The 23030-nt window shown below is 42.4% G+C and overlaps 1 protein-coding gene across 2 annotated transcripts in view; it reads left to right on the plus strand.

Annotated features, from left to right (window-relative positions):
• Positions 1-23030, plus strand: part of INPP4B (inositol polyphosphate-4-phosphatase type II B) — a 512352-nt gene that overhangs the window by 22149 nt on the left and 467173 nt on the right. For both annotated transcript variants that reach the window (XM_083173210.1, XM_083173202.1), the window contains exon 2: positions 5042-5086. In XM_083173210.1, coding sequence (XP_083029336.1) covers positions 5042-5086 — 45 coding nt within the window. The remainder of the gene's footprint in view (positions 1-5041; positions 5087-23030) is intronic.

Here is a 23030-nt window from a genome sequence, read left to right on the forward strand (position 1 = left end):
TGGTACAGTGGGAACGGACATAAAAAAAAATACTTACCAAGTCCGGGGTCCAGCGTCTCGTCCTGTCATACAGACAATCATTTTGTAAAATAAAAAATGGCATGGGGTCCCCCCCCAGGCATGACCAGCCCCGGGCTTTATGAGTGGTCCTGGTTCCCAAAATCCAGAGGACAAAGTGCGTGGGGTCCCCCGGATTTTGGGGACCAGCACCAGGCTCTTGAGCTGGCCCTGGTTTCCAAAATATGGGGGACAAAATGAATAGGGGTCCCCCGTATTTTGGAGACCAGCACCAGGCTCCACTAGCAGGGGGTGTAATGCCATAGCCAGGGGACACGCTTGATGGTGTCCCGTGGCCAAAGCATTACCCACCCTAACTAGTCAGCCACGGCCGGGAGTTTTTGGGGAGGTGGGGACCCCCCAAATAAGGGGGTCCCCCCTCTCCAGGGCACCCCTGGCCTGGGCTGCAGCCTCCCAGGACTTCAGGAGCTCTTCTCTCCTCCTCCGCCGTTACGGTCGGACTGACTGCCCCTACCTTGTCTCGAGCTGGCTAATATAGCCAGCTCTAGGGGGCGGGGCAATGACGCGGCGAGCTGTGATTGGCTGGCCGCGGCCATTTTGAAATTTGAATTTTTTTTTTTAACATTTCCGTTCCGATGCCGCCGCGCTGCCGCCGAGAGGAGAGGTGAGGTGGGGGTGGCGATGGGTGCTACTGCTGGTGGGGGAGGGGGGTCAGGGGTGGCGGCAGCGGGTTCTGCGGCGCGGTCTGCAGTCGCTCGCTCTGCTCATCTGCCAGCAGCCACACATGCGGGAGATGAGCAGGAGCTTTCTGAGCGACTGCTCTGAATTGTACAGCTCGTCCTTTCTGAATCTTGGACAGATTCAGAACGGCGGGGGCGCGCATGTAAATCGCTGTGTGGGCTATATACACAGCGATTTACATGCATTTTCAGGCATTTTCTGAGCGTTTTGTTAGAATCGCTCAGAAAATGCCTGAATATCGTGCTGTGTGTGGGGCCCTTTAGATGGACAAAACCATGTGCACTGCAGGTGGGGCAGATGCTACTTGTGCAGAGATAATTAGATTTGGGTGGGGTTTTACTTCAAAGTGAGATCTATATTGCAGTGTAAAAATAAAGCAGCCAGTATTTTCCCTGCACAGAAACAAAATAACTCACCAAATCTAATTCTATCTGCACAAGTTACATCTGCCCCCCTGCAATGCACATGGTTTTGTCCATCTAAGAGGGATTTTGTCAGAAAGAGTGAGCTAGAATAAGGCCCCTAGTGCATCCGACCCTTAATCTTTACTGTTTAATTGTATACTTGGGGGTATAATCTACTAAGAAACATTTGAATAGTGGAAGGCATCACCGATTTGGTGTACAAAGTACTGTATTTACTAAGCAGCTGTTACGACTGTTTTGAAAACTGCCATTGATGGCCATCATTTTCTAGGCTTAAGGCCCCTACATACGCAGAGATGTGTGCCAGAGATACATAACGGGAGATTCAGCACAAGAGATTTCACTCTTGTGACTCATTTCAGACAATGAGCCACATACAGAGAGATTTGTGTCAGAGATTCATAATGGGAGATTCAGCACGGGAGATTTCAAATCTGTCACAGAAAGTGAAGTAAACACTGCACTTCATCACAAAAAATGTTATTATTACTGAACACGTCTTCTTTAATAAGTATTCTTTCACTTCCCCTAATATGCTACCCCCCCCCCCCCAAAAAAAAAATTAAATCATGGTGGCTAGTGGTTCCCCCTTAACAGAATGCAAACCCATATGCAAACTATTAAACGTTGGTGGTACAGTGGGAGCTGACAAAAAAATACTTACCAAGTCCGGGGTCCAGCGTCTCATCCGCTGTCATACAGACAATAATTTTGTAAAAAAAAATGGCATGGGGTCCCCCCCCAGGCATGACCAGCCCCGGGCTTTTTGAGTGGTCCTGGTTCCCAAAATCCAGAGGACAAAGTGCGTGGGGTCCCCCAGATTTTGGGGACCAGCACCAGGCTCTTGAGCTGGCCCTGGTTTCCAAAATACGGGGGACAAAATGAATAGGGGTCCCCCATATTTTGGAGACCAGCACCAGGCTCAACTAGCAGGGGGTGTAATGCCATAGCCAGGGGACACGCTTGATGGTGTCCCGTGGCCAAAGCATTACCCACCCTAACTAGTCAGCCCAGGCCGGGAGTTTTTGGGGAGCTGGGGACCCCCCAAATAAGGGGGGACCCCCTCTCCAGGGCACCCCAGGCCTGGGCTGCAGCCCGGGGCTATCCCCTGCACCCCTGGGCGGTGGGTGCAGGGTTGATAGCTTATTTAACAGTAATATTGTCTTTTACAGTAGGACTACAGGTCCCAGCAAGCCTGCCCCACATGCGGGCACTTGGAAGAACCACAGGTACCAGCATGTGGGGCATTAAAGGCCCGCCGGTACCTATAGCCCCCCTGTAAAGGAAATATTAAAATAAAACAACAAACACTGGTTTTAAATGTTTTATTTAATAAAAACACAAACACAGAGTTTTTAGTATTTTATTAAACTGCATCTGGTCTTCACCTGGGGGCAGCGGCCCCCTAAGCTCTTTTGCATGGCCGCCGCCTCCCAGGGCTTCTGCCTCTTCATCTGTGTTTTTCACCTGGGGGGCGGCAGCCTTTTAAGCTCTTTTGCATGGCCGCCGCCTCCCAGGGCTTCTGCCTCTTCATCTGTGTTCTTCACCTGGGGGGCGGCGGCCTTTTAAGCTCTTTTGCATTGGCCGCGCCTCCCAGGACTTCAGGAGCTCTTCACTCCTCCTCCGCCGTCGGACTGACTGCCCCGACCCTGTCTCGAGCTGGCTAATATAGCCAGCTCTAGGGGGCGGGGCAATGACGCAGCGAGCCGTGATTGGCTGGCCGCGGCCATTTTGAAATTTTAATTTTTTTTTTTTTTTTTTAAAACATCTCCGTGACCCGTCCCGATGCCGCCGCGCTGCCGCCGAGAGGAGAGGTGAGGTGGGGGGTGGCGATGGGTGCTCCTGCTGGTGGGGGAGGGAGGTCAGGGGTGCGGCGGTTCTGCGGTGCGGGGTGCGGCGGGTCTGCGGCGTCCGCAGTCGCTCAGTCCTGCTCATCTGCCCGCAGCCACACATGCGGGAGATGAGCAGGAGCTTTCTGAGCGACTGCGCTGAATTGTACAGCCCGTCCGTTCTGAATCTTGGACAGATTCAGAACGGCGGGTGCGCGCATGTAAATCGCTGTGTGGGCTATATACACAGCGATTTACATGCATCTTCAGGCATTTTCTGAGCGATTTGTTAGAATCGCTCAGAAAATGCCTGAATATCGTGCTGTATGTGGGGGCCATTACATCTAACGCTTATCTGCAGGAAATCATCTGCAAGTTCACCTTTGGTTTGTGAATAGGTATGCCAATCCCAGGGTACTTTTTCTATCCCATGATTCGGGATAGCAAAATGCTCAATCCCTGTATTCCTGGGATCCCAGAATTAGCACCCCAAATATAAAAAAAATGCGCCATCCTCACTGTCCGCCCCATACATTTACTTACATGGACGGGCAGGCATTGTGGCCAGGAGTGGAGCAGACAGTGGCAGTGCAGGGGTGCTCAGTGCTGCTTGGAGCGAAAGGTGCAGCAGTGCTGACCTCTGACCACATCATGCTGTGCAGAGCTGCACGGCGGGGTTGGGAACAGCCGGGCAGCATCTGAATAGGTGCTCAGACGATTCCCAGCCTGCGCAGTTCAAACCCGAAAACCTGGAATTGGAAACTAAATCCCAGGATTGAAATCCTGGCAATTTTGGGGCAAAATCCCAGGATCTTGCCCATCCCGATCTCGGGATTGGCCACTCTATTTGTGAACACAGTACAGATCCATGGGTTTTATACAGTTTGTTTAAAAAAATTCCTAATATTACTTTTTTTTTTTTTTTAAAGCCTCTAGATAACCAGTTCTAAGCCTTTTAGCCTAGGCTGGTAATGAAAAAAAAAAAAACAGTTTTAGGCAAAACCTTACCATGATTCCACCAGTGCTAGGCCAATTGGCACCAGGGATAACTTTCCTCCCTGAGGGGCAGATTTATTAAGCTTGGAGAAGAGATAAACTGGAGATAAAGCGGAGAAAAGGTAAAAGGAGATAAAGCACAGCCAATCAGCTGTGTTTGAAAAAGACAGTTGGGAGTTGATTGGCTGTGCTTTATCTCCTTTTACCTTTTCTCCGCTATATCTCCAGTTTATCTCTTCTCCAAGCTTAATAAATCTGTCCCTTAGTCTGAGGCCGGTGCCTCCAGCGTTACTCTAGCATCAATAGCAAACCAATTGCAAAGAAAACTCAACTAGAACCCTCCTAATACATTTTTTTCAGATAGCAGCAGCTTTGACCGGTCTAAGCGGTGCCCATATATTCCAGGTTCCCATATATTCCAGTCCTGGCTGTTCAAGTCTGATATGGATTAGTGGAAGATGGGGGAGAAGACACCTTCTCTTTGTCCCCAAATGTTTTCACTACAAAGTTAGACTTAAAGGTGTATGGCCAGGTTTCAGCGTTTCTAAAGCCACTGCTTATCAAATATAGGGCTTTTGTAATGGAAAAATATTGCTTGCGTTCCGATGATCTATTCCATACTAAAGTGTGGGGGTTTTAGAAGGTTTTATGTTTTTTGGACTTTAGTAAATGAGCGTGACGCAACGTAGCCAGTAAAACGTAGACAAAAAAACACACAAAAAATTGCCTTTTAATAAATACAGATTTTATAGATTTAAATATAAAGGGTATATTTTATACTGAGCTTTCCCTTTCTTTTATTACAGTATGTTCTTAGATTAACAGTATATGTCACTTATTTTTTTTTTATAGTTTCTCTTCCATGTTTCCTGTTCGAATAAAAGAGAAAAGTGTAAATTTATCTTGACCTGGATGGACAGAAAATAAAATATTAATGTGTTTCCAACTAAAATTATGCAAAGTTGCTAATGAAATGCTGTTTAGTGAAATCTTTATTTTTAATTACTATTTATCTTGATTCTTTATCCGCAGAGATTCAGAGAACTTTAGATGACCCGAAGCTCGAGTTCGCTCTTGGTAAGAAATTGTACTTTTCAACTAATTTTATGCATCAATGCAACAAGGGTTTTTTTTTTTGGTTCTAAGAATACTTCTGAATATATAGTCTGAATGTATTAACGTTCTGCTGAACAACAGAATTAATTTGCAAGTGCACTATGCCGAGTTCTAGATCACATATATAATTACGAGGTTAAAGATTTGCATTTATATATGCATATTTTTTATGAACATGTTACAGTTCTTTTCTTGGTTTATGTTGCTATTGTGTTTACAACATATTCAGAGGGAAGGGTGCATAGAGCCTTATTATAATTTTATTTTCTGGCATGCTATTGCTTGTAGGAATATTAACATAGAGGAAAAGGTTATGTAGTCTTCTTTGTCTGCAATTTCTATTGAATTTAACTATACAATTTCATAACTTTTAAATGATACCGCTATCTGTAATTTTTGTATTTACAATTTGTGCTATTTGTGCCCACTTTTGCTGTTCGAGAGTTGAATTTGCACCATCACACCTGTGCAGGTGTGACATGATGATGTACAATGAACAGGGCCACAATGACACAATTTGCATTATCAGCACTTGCCCTTTAGACCTCCCCTCTGGAATCTCCTACATGTAGATACATATGTTCTTGCCTGGTTGACAGTTGAGTTTGTCCTAAGTAAATGTGCCTTGTTGGGGAAGGGTATTTTCTGTAAAAATGTGTTTGTGCCTAGAGTCCATCTTTAATTAATTCAATAAAACTCAAAAACTGACTTTCTCAGTGAATTTCAAGTATAATTGGGAGTGTGCTTTTGTTTAGAACCATGTGTAAAAATAGTGCTTAAGTAACAAGGCTTTCTGTCTAACAATGCTTGACAATAGCAACAGGGAAAGTAAAAAGAAGAAAAGAATAGAAAATAAAACATAAACTCATCATAAACACATAGGGACCAAAGCAGAGTTGAATATATATGTTTCATTTATTTATTTATTATATAGCGCACACATATTCCACAGAGCTTTACAGAGAATATCTGAACATTCACATCAGTCCCTGCCCCAGTGGAGCTTACAATCTATATTCCCTACCACATGTACATGTACACTGACATTCTAGGATTAATTTGTTGAGAGCCAATTAACCTACCAGTATATTTTTGGATTGTGGTAACTGGAGTACCCGGAGGAAACCCACTCAAGTACGGGGAGAATATACAAACTCCACACAGTTAGAGCCATGGTGGGAATCGAACCTCACTGCTGTAAGACAGTAATGCTGTGATCTCATTGCTGTGAGGCAGTAATGCTAACCATTACACCATATGTACTGCCTAATATAAGTATATACTGTAATATAATAATATATAAGTAAACCACACTCGCACTTGCATTATGTGAACTGAACGTTTCAGCCATATACAGCATTTTATACATCTCTGCCTCTGGACTGCCACTAGACTTGGCACAGTACTCATCATCCCTCTCTGTGGTGCTAAAGATCTATTTGAAAACAGATGTAATTCAACATACATTTGACTCTACGTTGGGTAACAGAGCATTCACAGTGGGAAACCATGTAAGATGAGCCCTGTATTGTGCACATACGTATGGTATTACTGCCCACCTCAATCAATTTTTATCTTCATATTAACTCCCACAACACACTATTGGCATGGATCACTTTATAGGCATTTTAGGGAGCAGATTGTCATTCGCCACATCACCAGTTACTCTAAGAGACAGGCAGATGACTGAAATCAATAGAGAAGACTGCCGTTATATCAAGAGGCCAGTAACCATTTCTACGTTATTCTAAGTGGTGGTTTTGTAAAGGGTAAGGTGATGCCTTGTGCATGGGGACATTGAGGATTCTATTTAATACACGGACTAGTTATATGGTCCAGAAATTGAAAGTGTAAACTTTCCTGTAGATGTACCACAGCAGTGGGTGTAGGAAGGGAGGAGAGAATACTTTCTGTGCAGTTTATAATACACAATTGCAGGATCCAGAAATAATTTTAATTATAAATGCATGTTCACATTTTTAGTTTCAGTTAAAATAGTTTGCCACTACTAGATATATTAAAAAATATATATTACTGAGCCAATAATGCCAACGATCTCAAAAATATCTAAAAATTTGTCAGCAAGTTGCTATAGTTCAAGACTTAATGTAAATGTCTGAGAGTTGGAAAGATTCTATGACTGTGCCTTATTTTGCATATGCTTTAATTAAGTTTAACACTATGTAAATGTATTTGAGCATAAGTGGATCAGTCATCAACTACACCAATTACAGTTCTTATTGTTAAGCTCTATTTATGTCTGGAAGTAACTAATTTTGCATATATTTTTTTTGCCATTTCTCAACTACAATCATAAGGGTGTTAGTTGTCACGGCAAAAACATTTGATCATTATCGGTTCCTATTTCCTATAGAATGTCACCATTTTTTCTTTGGCGAGTCCCCTCCAATCTCTCTGTAATCTGAGCCATTTGTTTCCTTTTAATATGACATCCCCACTCCTTTTCACTGATTTGTATTGCCATCCCTACAGACAATGGGAGTTGTCCAGACCTGATTGTCCCTATGCTGATTCGTGCAGGGACCGATTATCAAAAAATTGTGTGTGCGTACTCATCACAACACACATTCACGAGGCCAAAAGGTGACACCATTAGTGAGTGGTAGTCACCCGTTTTCGGGGAGTGTCAGGAAAGAAACGTAGGCATACCCAGGTGTTTTCATGTCACGTCATCTGTGGCCTTGATCAGCCTGTCACTGTAGAGTTGTAGAAAGGTCATGTAGCCCATACACTTATGAGATATTTCATGCAATCATTCGATTTCAACTACATCTGTTTGATAAATCGAATGATTGTATGCACATTTTAGTGATTATGTGACACGATGCGCGGGCTTGCCTGTCGAATGTTGTGTCGATAGATACTATGTGCTGCACATAATATCTATCGAATTGCAGGACCGATCGCATGTGGTTTTTAACCACATGTGATTGCTCGAATGCATTCTGCAGGTGGGGGGGCAGAGGGAGCGCATTCCTCGGCGTAGAGTTTGTGGAGAGGGATCAGAGGGACCGCTGGTGGCACCCTTCTAGGTAGTTTAGCACTGTGAAGGAGCTAGCAGGTGGCGGGGATCAGCAGTGGCGGCAGAATTTGAAAAAACTATTTAAAATACTGGGCGGCCCTCTGATTGGCTGAGGTCTCTCTGCCAATCAGAGGGCCATCCAGTGTTCAAAATATTTTTTTTTTATATTTTGCCGCCACGCTGACCTCCACCGCCCGCTAGTGTTCCTTCACAGCACTACGCTACTCTGTCACCCTGTTCAAGCTCTCGATGTGTTATTGTAAAATGGCATGCGACATCGGGTGCTGAAATTAGACCCTTTTTGCATCATAAGATGAGATCGGATGCGATGGACATCACACTTCGATGTTGCGTGGCAACGATCGCATAAGTGTATGGGCAGCATCAGAGTTATGCGCAGACTGCACACCCTGGAAAAATTATTTGATGGTGAATTGCATATGGATTTGCAGCTGTCCGACGATCAGCGAGATTTTTTGAAAGCCATTCGCAGACTTGCATGGGGCGGGATTTTACTCTGTCTGGGCGGCAGCTTCTGATCGCAGGGTTCTGGAAAATCCCATATCAGTGATCAAGTCTGAATAACACTCATTGGGGCAGATGTATTAAGCCTTAACAAGAGATAAATGCAAGGGTGATAAAGAAAGATAAACAGCCAGCCAATCACCTACTCACTGACTTGTTACAGGCTGTGTTTGAAAAAAGTCAGTAAGGAGCTGATTGGCTGGACGTTTATCTCTCTTTATCACCCTTGCATTTATCTCTTGTTAAGGCTTAATACATCTGCCCCAATATACCAAATTACTTTAAAAATCACCCATATCTTTCTCACACTGCCACTGGCATTCCACTCCATATTAAATATATCTGCATCATTCATTAAATCACCAGTTGTAGTGTTAATTTCATCCCTGCTTGTCGTGGGAAAAGTGGGAAACATATTAGCCACATTCCAGAGACAAGTGTACAGTGCTGATCCAAATTCTGCTTTGTTCCTCTGAGATTACACCAATTAGTGGGTATGACTTTTATTAACAAATAGAGCATGCACATGTACTGCACAGACTGCAGGGACAAAAGGTAAAATAATGAGATCATATAGTAATGCTATCACATTAATATTTAACTCAACCACAATTTTAGTTTTACTAATTTACTGGTTGATAAGTCAATTTTTTCTAAATGTACAGTGTGACCATATTCTCATAGAGCCGCCTTTCCACAGTGTGACCCACATGCAACAATGAAATGCAGCAAAACAGAAAAACCAAAATATGTTTGCTTCCTGGGCAAAGTTTATTATTTTATATGGCCAAAGAATGATATACTGCTGATTGCCAGTATATACTGTATATATATATATATATATATATATATACAGCCCCATGTCAAGCACATACAGATCTTTGCAACAGATATATACGGTAGGGCCTGATTCGGAGTTTCACACAGTGTCGATTGCAGATGCAGTGGAGTGATGTTTTGCTGATGTGCATGCGCCAAAGCAGTAGTGCCCACAGGATGTGGGAGATTGCTGGTGGCACATGCAAAGAGGATTTGTTTGCAAAATGAATTAAACATTGAGACGAGGCATATGCTACTCATACCTTTCCACTATGCATTCACCTAAATGGGAGCTGTACGTACACTGCGGCATGCTGCGACCTATAACCACCGCGGCCCTTTTTCAGAACATTGCTATACACAGCAATAGTGTAGTGGGACACATCGTTAGTGGAGGTACCAGAGGGTGACTAGAATAAAAGCATGCATGCCTGGACCATTACCTGGGTGTTTCATAACCAGCCACTGCATGCATGTGGAGAAGCCCAGGCGTCTTAGGTGAGATAGTCATTCTGAGACAACATAGAATTGCTCAGACACCATGCCTGGCATAATGTTATGCAAGTGTTGATAGTGGTCACAATGGTGCACCAATGGTGGACTGCGTACAACCACCCACAGTGCTGCTGCGTACAGGGCACAGGCAATGGGGATCTCAGGGGCTTGCAAACTAAAGTGGAGGCTAGTACGCAAGGCCAAGGCTGAAACTAGCATTTGGATATGACTGCACACTGCCAAAGGACACTAGTGCAGATACAGCGACATCATCTCTGGATCAGGATCTTCATCCTGTTTAAAGCAAAATACATTTTAGAGTTTTCCATTACACTATCATACACTATATATATATATATATATATATATATATATATATATATATATATATATATATATAAAACAAGATATGGGAGTCCCCTCTCTGCGCTCAGAGTTTTTGGAAGCAGCACCTCCGAGGGATCCTCTGTTAGATAGGATCCAGGAAATAGAAATGAGAAAGAAAGGGGGGTTTCAGAGGGCGCTAGAATAATACAGCAATTTAGATAAAAGAATTGTATTTAATACAAAAGGATTAAGAATGAAATTTCACATGTGGGTTGATGGCTTTAACCCACCAGAGTTGTGCATACATTTGTGAACACCTTTTGAGCAATTCATCTACCCACCAGAAGTGGCATATTGCTGTAACACTTGTGTTTGTGTTTATTTGTTACACCCGATATAGGGTGATTCATGTGAAATTTCATTCTTAATCCTTTTGTATTAAATACAATTCTTTTATCTAAATTGCTGTGTTATTCTAGCGCCCTCTGAAACCCCCCTTTCTTTCTCATATATATATATATATATATATATATATAGATAGATAGATAGATAGATAGATAGATAGAGATATTAATCAATTCATGAACTAAAACCCCATTATTTATTTAATTGATTATTTGATTGTTAAGGTGAGTTAGTTTGTTGAAGTGAGTGTGAGTGTTTGTATTTACTAGAGTGTGTGGTCACAGGCCACTGCACCCCAACCTGGGAAGTGGGTGCTGTTTGCACCCCATTTGTAGGAATGGCAAGTGTGTTGGTACTTCTGTATCTATATATGTATATATATATATATATATATATATATAAAAACAAACAAAATAGGTCAGGAATTGCGCTAGATACGGTCTTTCGACCAGCTGCACCTCTGGAGCGACTCTCCTGTTAGTGAGAGACAGAAGATAAAGTACACAGATGGGGGGTGTCCAGAGTGCGCTCAAGTGATACCACTTAGCCACAAAATATAAGTCCAAAATAGATGTGATCCTGGAGTCACTAATATTCAGACGGAGTTTTTGTAAATTTCAGAAATGAAACCGAAGACCTCGAGTGTAAAAACCAATTCTTTATTGGAAGCCCAACGCGTTTCGTCTACACGACTTCATCAGGGGCATGGCATGGCCTAATACGGGCCAGAAATCCAAAGAGCTTTGACAATAATGGACAATTTTCTTTTACACGTACAGTCTGTTAAAATCAGGGTAGGTGGGGACGGAGAATAAAACCAAGGATAAAGATCCAAGGTTAGGGATCCGGAGACACTTCCCAAAGAAGCGGATATAACCTATAAGTTTGAAGGTGGGGACTTCCTTTCTCACATTCAATAAAAATGGTAGTAAAATCCACAGTGAGGGAGTGTAGGTGCTAACTCCACTGCAGCCTATCCAGGCTGCAGTGGAGTTAGCACCTACACTCCCTCACTGTGGATTTTACTACCATTTTTATTGAATGTGAGAAAGGAAGTCCCCACCTTCAAACTTATAGGTTATATCCGCTTCTTTGGGAAGTGTCTCCGGATCCCTAACCTTGGATCTTTATCCTTGGTTTTATTCTCCGTCCCCACCTACCCTGATTTTAACAGACTGTACGTGTAAAAGAAAATTGTCCATTATTGTCAAAGCTCTTTGGATTTCTGGCCCGTATTAGGCCATGCCATGCCCCTGATGAAGTCGTGTAGACGAAACGCGTTGGGCTTCCAATAAAGAATTGGTTTTTACACTCGAGGTCTTCGGTTTCATTTCTGAAATTTACAAAAACTCCGTCTGAATATTAGTGACTCCAGGATCACATCTATTTTGGACTTATATTTTGTGGCTAAGTGGTATCACTTGAGCGCACTCTGGACACCCCCCATCTGAATATATATATATATATATATATATATATATATATATATATATATATATATATATACAGGTTGAGTATCCCGTATCCAAAATGCTCGGGACCAGGAGAATTTTGGATAACGGATTATTCCGTATTTCGGAATATTTTAATATTTCAATGATGTATTTTGAAGTATCTTGCATTTATGCTGTATAAACACATAATATACACACAAATATATTTTATTACCACATAAAATACACACAAACATATTTTAATTGTTCAAAAAACAAGGTTTCAAAATGTGAAACAAAATGTGTGTACTATCTCAGCACTGAATTTGAATGCCAAGCAATCATTGTCTTGCACATATATAGTGCCAGTTACATATCATGTCCCCAGTGATGCTGTTACATATGTCCCCAGTGAGTTTTTTGCAAAAAAAAATTTTTTTTTCACTTTCTGGAATGTCCGTATTTCGGAATAATTCGGATAACGGATATTCGGATACGGGATACTCGACCTGTATATATATAAACTGGGCACCCTTTATGTTAAAGTCTCAAAATTGTGAAGAAAGCCTTATTGAGAGATACAGTATAGTCATCGTACAAATAATTTTATTTGCTGTGTGCAACAATTAAACCAATAATTCCAACTACTTCGGTATGGACAATGGAGAATTTCTAATACTATGTTAGTATATTTTTAAGAGACCTCTCTTTATCATACTTGCTCCAACAATAATAATATGCAGTATTCTAATCCATGAACTCTGGATTTTAAATCATAAGCCAATTCCATGTAATTGCTAGCTTAGCTTTAATATGCTTGAACTATAATGATTTAAGCACAAATTGAGTAAAGTCTTATAAACATAATGTGTTGAAGGTACAGAAACAAACTGAAAATAGAGCCCATTTCTGCTTACAGCGCAGGATTCGCGTCTAATGGCCTAGTTTCCATTTATTTATAATGCAAGTAATAAAGCAGATGCAATCTATAGAGATTTAATTTACAGTATGTTCTTACTTCTTACAAATAAGTACATTTTATTTGCATGTACAGTATGTTTACAACCAGTGGTCCTTTTACTATTTAATATGTGTCATTTGTTACTTGTTTTTAAGCATTATAATGTAGGCAATGGGCTTTTAATTTTGTATTTTAAATAATACGGCATAATTTAGCAAATCATATAAACATTCATTTAAGTCCGTTTTTTTACGGCTAGCTGAAAATAACCGACTTTAATGTTGCATTTTTTGGGGCAGTTTTTAGTCATGTTTCACGGATGCAGTTTGCCATTTTTTTAAGTCGAAATTGCATGGGGGAAAACATGACTAGAAAAACAGTTGAAAATAGATGCAATTCTGACAAAAACATTTGGATCTGCAAGTAATTTGCCAATCCACGTGTTTTTTGACAGTTGAAACAAACGGAACCCGGCCATACCTGGAAAGTAGGCAAGTATGGTTCTAAAGGTCCATACACACTGGGAGTATTTGCCCAGCATGTATGGCCAGCGATGATGTTCACATCACTGGCCGGAAAATTGCTCAGTGCATTCACACTGAGCAATTATCACAGGGGGTGAATGGCTTTCCATACTTGGAGACTATGTCAATCATTCTGCAAGATAATTAATATTCTAGGCCATTTGGGCCCTGTAACAGTCAGTTCTGGAGAAAACGCGGGCACGGCATGATGCTGAAGTCTCCAGTTTTGTGAATATCTGGGCCAAGAGGGTTACTCAGATGACTGATGTTTACGTACATGTTTAGCATCAGCAAATAACAGAATCAATTTACACTAGACGCCTCCTATGGCAGTTGCATGTTATTGTGCAGCCCTCACTAAATTAGGCCAAATGACCACATGCTTCCACACATGCCATCCTCCTCCTTTGTTGCAATTTATCACCTATGCAAATACCTGTCATCAGTGGTTTAGCTAAGTGCCACGGTGCCCGCAGCACGGGCATATTTCGCAACCCCACCCCCCCCCACCCAATTTGTAGAATGTGGGGCTCTTGCGCACCGAAAAGGGGGTGCAGCATAACATTATACCACACATCGTAATGCCCATTGCACATTTTAGCGAACTTTGTAATACCCATTACACATAAAGCCACATGCGTAATGCCAATAACATAAGGCCACACATGATGCCCATTACATACTATATAATAAACCATAATGCCTATTACATGCTATATAACAAACCGTAATGCCCATTACACATTTGAAACATAAGTGCCACCTACATGCTCATTGGTAGGAACTGCTCGATGAAAGGGGCTTCATGCTCGATGCCAAGGGGGACTGAAATTGGTTGTTGCCAAGTGGGACTGAAAGTGCTTGTTGCCAAGGGGGACTGAAATTGCTTGTTGTCAAGGGGGACTGAAATTGCTCATTGCCAAGGGCGACTGAAATTGCTCATTGCCAAGGGGGACTCAAATTGCTCATTACCAAGGGGGACTCAAATTTCTTGTTGCCATGGGGGACTGAAATAGCTCGTTGCCAATGGGGACTGAAATTGCTCATTGCCAAGGGGGACTGAAATTGCTCATTGCCAAGGGGGACTGAAATTGCTCATTGCCATGGGGGACTACAGCCCGCTCCCCCGCCCATACAGCTTGCCCGGTGCCCGCTCCCTGCTGTGCCCGGCTGAGCCAGTGTCTGCTGGACCGCTAGCCAATAGGCGCTCGTGCTCCGCCCTCACTACACCCCTTCCTGCCATTATCTTTTATTGCAAATGACACATCAAATGCCTACCATTATCCTATGCTGTAAATGCCCACCATTCTCCTATACTGCAAATGTCCACCATTCTCCTATACTGCAAATGACCACCATTCCCATATACTGCAAATACACACCATTATCCTATACGGCAAATACCCACCATTATCATATACGGCAAATATCCACCATTATCCTATACTGCAAATACCCACCATTCTTTTATACTGCAAATACCCACCATTATCCTATACGGCAAATACCCGCCATTATCCTATACTGCAAATGTCCACCATTATTGTATACTGCAAATACCCACCATTCTCCTATACTGCAATTGCCCACCATTATCCTATACTGCAAATGCCCACCATTCTCCTATACTACAAATGCCCACCATTATCCTATACTGCAAATGCCCACCAATCTCCTATACTGCAAATGCCCACCATTCTCCTATACTGCAAATGCCCACCATTCTCCTATACTGCAAATGTCCACCATTATCCTATACTGCAAATACCCACCATTGTTCTATACCGCAAATGCCCACCATTATCCTATACTACAAATGTCCACCATTATCCTATACTGCAAATGCCCAACATTCTACTATACTGCAAATGCCCTCCATTCTCCTATACTACAAATGTCCACCATTATCCTATACTGCAAATGCCCAACATTCTACTATACTGCAAATGCCCACCATTATCCTATACTGCAAATGCCCACCATTATCCTATACTGCAAATGCCCAACATTCTACTATACTGCAAATGCCCACCATTCTCCTATACTGCAAATGCCCACCATTATCCTATACTGCAAATGCCCACCATTATCCTATACTGCAAATGCCCACCATTATCCAATACTGCAAATGCCCACCATTATCCTATTCTGCAAATGCCCACCATTATCCTATACTGCAAATGCCCACCATTATCCTATACTGCAAATGCCCACCATTATCCTATACTGCAAATACCCACCATTATTCTATGCGGCAAATGCCCACCATTATCAAATACTGCAAATGCCCACCAATATCCTATACTGCAAATGCCCACTATTGTCCTGTACTGCAAATGCCCACCATTATCCTGTACTGCAAATGCCCACCATTATCCTATTCTGCAAATGCCCACCATTATCCTATAATACAAATGCCCACCATTCTCCTATACTGCAAATGCCCACCATTATCCTATACTGCAAATGCCCACCATTATCCTATACTGCAAATGCCCACCATTCTGCTATACTGCAAATACCCACCATTGTTCTATACCGCAAATGCCCACCATTATCCTATACTACAAATGTCCACCATTATCCTATACTGCAAATGCCCAACATTCTACTATACTGCAAATGCCCACCATTCTCCTATACTGCAAATGCCCACCATTATCCTATACTGCAAATGCCCACCATTATCCTATACTGCAAATGCCCACCATTATCCAATACTGCAAATGCCCACCATTATCCTATTCTGCAAATGCCCACCATTATCCTATACTGCAAATGCCCACCATTATCCTATACTGCAAATGCCCACCATTATCCTATACTGCAAATACCCACCATTATTCTATGCGGCAAATGCCCACCATTATCAAATACTGCAAATGCCCACCAATATCCTATACTGCAAATGCCCACTATTGTCCTGTACTGCAAATGCCCACCATTATCCTGTACTGCAAATGCCCACCATTATCCTATTCTGCAAATGCCCACCATTATCCTATACTGCAAATGCCCACCATTATCCTATACTGCAAATGCCCACCATTATCCTATACTGCAAATACCCACCATTATTCTATGCGGCAAATGCCCACCATTCTGCTATACTGCAAATGCCCACCATTCTCCTATACTGCAAATGCCCACCAATATCCTATACTTCAAATGCCCACCATTCTGCTATACTGCAAATGCCCACCATTCTCCTATACTGCAAATGCCCACCATTATCCTGTACTGCAAATACCCACCATTATCCTATACTGCAAATGCCCACCATTATCCTATTCTGCAAATGCTCACCATTATCCTATAATACAAATGCCCACCATTCTCCTATACTGCAAATGCCCACCATTATCCTATACTGCAAATGCCCACCATTATCCTATACTGCAAATGCCCACCATTCTGCTATACTGCAAATGCCCACCATTCTCCTATACTGCAAATGCCCACCAATATCCTATACTTCAAATGCCCACCATTCTCCTATACTGCAAATGCCCACCATTATCCTATACTGCAAATGCCCACCATTCTTCTATAATGCAAATGCCCACCATTCTCCTATACTGCAAATGCCCACCATTATCCTATACTGCAAATGCCCACCATTCTCCTATACTGCAAATGCCCACCATTATCCTATACTGCAAATGCCCACCATTCTCCTATACTGCAAATGCCCACCATTATCCTATACTGCAAATGCCCACCATTCTTCTATAATGCAAATGCCCACCATTCTCCTATACTGCAAATGCCCACCATTCTCCTATATTGCAAATGCCCACCATTATCCTATACCGCCAATACCCACCATTATCCTATACCACCAATGCCCACCATTATCCTATACCACCAATGCCCACCATTATCCTATACTGCAAATGCCCACCATTATCATATACCACAAATGCCCACCATGTTCCTATATTGCAAATGCCCACCATGATCCTATACTGCAAATGCCCATCAATGAAGGCATCTGAAGCTTTTTTATTCAATCAATATTTTAAATCAGCAAAGCCAAGGTTTCTTTTATTGTATTATTATTGCTGTGAATGTAATGTCCTATTTTGAGTATGGCATTTATTTATGTTATATTTACTACCGTCCTTTAACTCCCACCCAGTTCTCCCCGAGGAAACTATATCAGGATTCCTAAATGTTGTTACAGCTCGTTAGTAGTAAAGTGCGCCCATCAGACTTGTGCAGAGTGATAAAATGTTCCCTGCTTTTCCCCCCACAGGCGTGGAGCGAGATGTCTGTACCGCAGACACCAGGCATCACTACCTGCATGTCTGCAGAAAAGTTTGCCTTTATAAAATAGGAAGCTAAAAGATGAGTGCGCCCATCAGACTTGTGCAGAGTGATAAAATGTTCCCTGCTTTTCCCCCCACAGGCGTGGAGCGAGATGTCTGTACCGCAGACACCAGGCATCACTACCTGCATGTCTGCAGAAAAGTTTGCCTTTATAAAATAGGAAGCTAAAAGATGAGATTACTTTTTTCAGATTTTCAAAATAAATTTTTATGGCACAACTCATTTCTGCTAAAGATGAACTAATAGCTGAAAAAGGGGATCTCACAGTCTGAAAAGCTATTTAACAGCTGAAAGGGTACTGCTGGGATTGGACTATTTTAAGGGATAGTGGTTTTATGACTGCTGTTCTGGAGTGATGCTGCAGATAATGGGTCTGGTGCCTGGCTGTGCTGTAAGGAGGATGGAAGCTCATACAGGCAGCCTTTTCCCTACAGGTGACTGATTACTTCTTTCATTCTAAAAGCAAAAAGCACAATCTGCCCTTTAAGTATAAATATTTTATGAGTGCGCTCGTTTTGCTGCACCCTATCTACAAATTCTACATAAACAACAGCAAGTTGCTCTGTTGCTGAAATAATTTCCAGATGATTGGGGCACACTGAACATATGGGTCAATAATCCAATGGCAGATTATTTTAGAATACAGTTCTGTTTTTTTATTTTTCTTGTACATACAACATTTTACAAAAGAAAAAGAATGTTACGGGGCCTACACACGTAGCGATGTGTGTAGTTGAGCGTTGTGAGCGATTCTAGATCGCAATGTGTCATCGGTGTGTGTTGAGCGATCTGTGAGGCCCAGTGTTCTCCGGTGAGAACATCGGCCCCGACCGATTAATAACCAGCGTGCTGGTTATTAATCGCCGGGAGATAGCGACTCGCGTAGCCGCACATCGCTATCCCTATGGCCCCTACACACACAGCTATGCAGTGGCATTTTCTTAAGAATGCCTGTATGTCACTACATGTGTAGGGCCCATTAGATACAGTATATAGATTTAGCAATGATGAGATTTTTTTGCTTGTTTGTGCTCTCCATTTATTTAATGTTGTTGCAGCAAAGTAATGTGCTTTGTGTGGTGCAGTCCACAGCCAACTAAATCTCCCTGTAAGTAGTTTTCAAAAGTAGGCAAGTGTGCGCTTCAGACCGTGACGCCGATGCTGAGATGAATGCAAGCAGGCTATGATTTCATTGTGTTCATGGAAATAAGGGGCAGATGTCCTGTATTAAGCCTTCATAGGAGATAAACTCGAGGGTGATAAAGAGCGATAAACATGACACAAAATGGGGTGATTACATTGGCCCAAAGCTAGGAATGGGGTTCCAACATAACCAATGTCTTTTTCATCCCATCCACAAGGGTATCAGGTGAGGCAGCCACGTTTGGGGGTGAACTATGAAGATTACACTGTCGGAGAAGAGCCATACATGGGAAAGCTTACATGTGTGGCGGTATGATATAACCTGTATGGATAGATCCATGTGAAGCACATCCTGCGCTCTATAACAGTGACATACACAAACAGTGGGAGACTGTAGAAGCAGTGATGCAGCTATATGTTGCAAACAGCAGGCCAGACAAATGGTATATAATGTTATATACCAGTGGTTCCCAACCTGGGGTACTAGTACCCCTGGGGGTACTCTGCAGACCAGTTGGGGGTACTTGAAAATAATATTGGTAATGGCGGAAGATGAAAAAGTATTTTGATGGCAGAAGACCCATTGCCATGGAGAAGAACCATGTTGTGTCACTTATGGTTCTGTCTTCAGCACCATCAGTGTCTCCTTGTGCTTTTGCCTGACCAGCAATACACTGTTAGCTACCCGTGCTGCCCTCAGACATCAGCTATCATCTGCCCTGCACCGACACAGGTGGAAGAAGCAGGCGCATTAATCCTACAGGTGTAAGTGGGAACCCTGGAGACAATACACAAACAGCGGCCAGACATGAAAGGGCACGATTCCTGTCCGCTACTCCTTAATATAAGGACATGCATAAGGATATGCATACCGCTCACGTCCACTCCGCTCATAAGTACTGTCTATATTTTAAATTGAGAGGAGGGGTACTCATCAATGAAAAGCCTAATCAATATCATACTGTGGGGGCATAGAGAAGAGACCAGCGCAAAAAAATAATAATTATTTGTTAGTAAGTGGTCATTTGACTCTTCTATATGAGTCTACGGAGAATACTGTACTGTATATTAATATATCTTGGCAGTGGTAAGGCTGTTTTATAGATAATAAATACAATTTTGCTGAGGAATACAGTTTTTGCCCATCTCTTTAATAGAGCATATCAAGAGTGAACATTGCTAGTGTGTGTGTGTAGACTTTGATGTCTCTCAATTCTGTGGGCAAAGATGCCGATAATTGGCGAGTTTAGAAATGCTGTAAATAAACTCCTTAGTTTGATGGGTGTTTCCTCTGTCTTTATGGGATTCGCGTTGATGACTCTGGAAACGACCATCGGGAGGTTAGGCTGGAGAATATGATTCCCCAAAGTTACCCTTGACACACTGGGATGATGCTGCCAATGCTTTAGCATTATCACTGGTCTGCGATGTTATAGTAATGCTAGTATAAGCCCTTCCCTGGAGTACAAGTGTGCATTTGAATGGGCAAGTATTGCTATGCCCAATTTGTCTGCCTTGGGATGCAGCAATCCCACTTAAGGCATCACACCATCAAAACCTTAACAGAGTCTGCATGTAGCATGACGCAGCTTGAGTATAGCCTCCAATGTGAGTAAATAAGGGGGAGAGTTATCAAAGTTTAGAGAGGAATAAAGTGGAGAGACAGACATTTCCAACCAAACAGCACCTACAGTAATTGCCATGTTACAAGCTTTTGAGTTAGGAAAATGGCAGTTAGGGTCTGATTGGTTGGTACTTTATCTCCAGCAACCTTATCTCTCCCCAACTTTTGATACAGTGAGTGCGGTGCACATGGGCACCCATTTTTTCAATACTTACCCCTCCAGAGACCCACAGTAATGGTAACAGCACTGAGGAAATCTGCCGTGCCATTTTCCAGAGATCTACGCATGCCCTCTAGAGCTCTGTAGTGCTGTGCAGCTGCCGGCAGAGAGGAGGGGGCCCGGGTGGAGGATGCTGCACACTGGCCTCTTCCTCTCTTAAAATGCCCCTGTATGGCTACTTACTGACTGTACTATCTAATGATGGGCTATATATATATATAGAGGGAAAAATAAGCAGCACTCGGAGACTGGAGAGACTGGTGAATCAATCTGGAATTTTAATCCATGTGCAATGGGAAAACGTTTCGGAGCTCGGGTCCTCCGTCGTCAGTTCAAAGTAAGCACAACAAAATTGTTGTGCTTACTTTGAACTGACGACGGAGCCCCCGAGCTCCGAAACGTTTTCCCATTGCACACGGATTAAAATTCCTGATTGATTCACCAGTCTCTCCAGTCTCCGAGTGCCGCTTATTTTTCCCTCTATATACATCTTGAGGACCCTTCCCCTCTTGTAAGAGGGCACCGGAGCAAGTACCCACGGGCATCCACCTTTAAGTCCTGAGTGCCGGCCTCTCCTGGGACTATATATATATATATATATATATATATATATATATATATATATATATAAATCACCTAATGACCATGTCGACCTAATGACCCTGTCGACCTAACCCATGTTGACCTAGACTCATGTCTACCTTCCTGCATGTCGACTAGACTCATGTCGACTTAAATCTGAGTAGAATTGTGACTATTATATTGGCTATGAGCATCTACATAAAACACTACACTGTCTGGGTGTTTCCTTTTGCTCATATAATCCAGACCAGCAAGGAGACTTCAAGAATGATCATGGTACGGTATAGCCCAACACTGTGCACACACCTTTCAGTATCGCAAAGCACAGGACTCAGAAAACGTGATTTTGTTTTTGTGATTGCACCACAGATGTTCTGATTAAAGTGATATGTATATTTTAAAAATTGGTCTGTACTGGTAGGTCAGGTACTGTTTCAGGATGCTGCTGTTAGCCTGGCTTCTTTGAACAGAATATACTGTACATGCACCAGTGCTTGGAGCTTCTGTTTATAGTATTAGGAAGGTACTGTACAATAAAATATGATAGGATGCAATATAATGGTCAGTTCACCACATCAATGTAATTTGGATAGACTATACATGGCATTAAAAGTTCTTATATCTTATATATAGTTAGGAAAAAGGGGAGCGAATGTCCTACCACTTTGCAACTGAATGGCATTCAACTTCAAACAATAGGCCTGATTCAGACCCCACTGTAGAACTGCGGAAATCTCCCAATGGGACTGCCTGTTATATGGGTGACTAGCAGGTTAGGTAGGACTAGTCACTACCTGTCACAGTGCAGCCACTGAGCCAGTACAGTATGCAGACTGCATCTGATTCAGCTGAGTTCACTGAACTGGCAGATGTGACTGGGGCCCAGATGTATCAAGCTTCAAAAAGTGATAAAATGGAGAGTAATAAACAGCCAGCCAATCAGCTTATACCTGTCATGTTACAGGCTGGGTTTGAAAAATAACAGGTAGGAGCTGATTGGCTGGTTGTTTATCACTCTCCATTTTATCACTTTTGAAGCTTGATACATCTGGCCGTGGGTGAGCTGCAGTCCTGCAGCACATAGGTAAACTCACTACCAGTAATTTATCTGATGGAGATGCCAGCATTTCACTAATTAGAAACCCATATATACCACTGGCATTGCCCAGTTCATGATGCTAGCAGGGTGATTACTAGAAGATAACATGGACACAGCCCAGAGTAAAGCAAGAAAAGGACATTGGCTGTATCTGCTAAGCTGTGTGGTAAGATGGGTAGATTTCAGTTATGATAAGGTTAATAGAGTAAGTATTGAAAGATCATTAACAGGAGGATTACAATTTTTATAATACCTAACCATACAGTACTGTATGTACTGTATGTACTGTATGTATGTCTCTTAATGATGTCACTATTTTCTGAGGAGTTGATAGGCTGGATTCACAAGTTTGTAAATTAAAGTTACCTTGCTG

This window comes from Crinia signifera, chromosome 1, assembly GCF_055691185.1.
Source record: "Crinia signifera chromosome 1, ASM5569118v1, whole genome shotgun sequence".
Taxonomy (NCBI): Eukaryota; Metazoa; Chordata; class Amphibia; order Anura; family Myobatrachidae; genus Crinia; species Crinia signifera.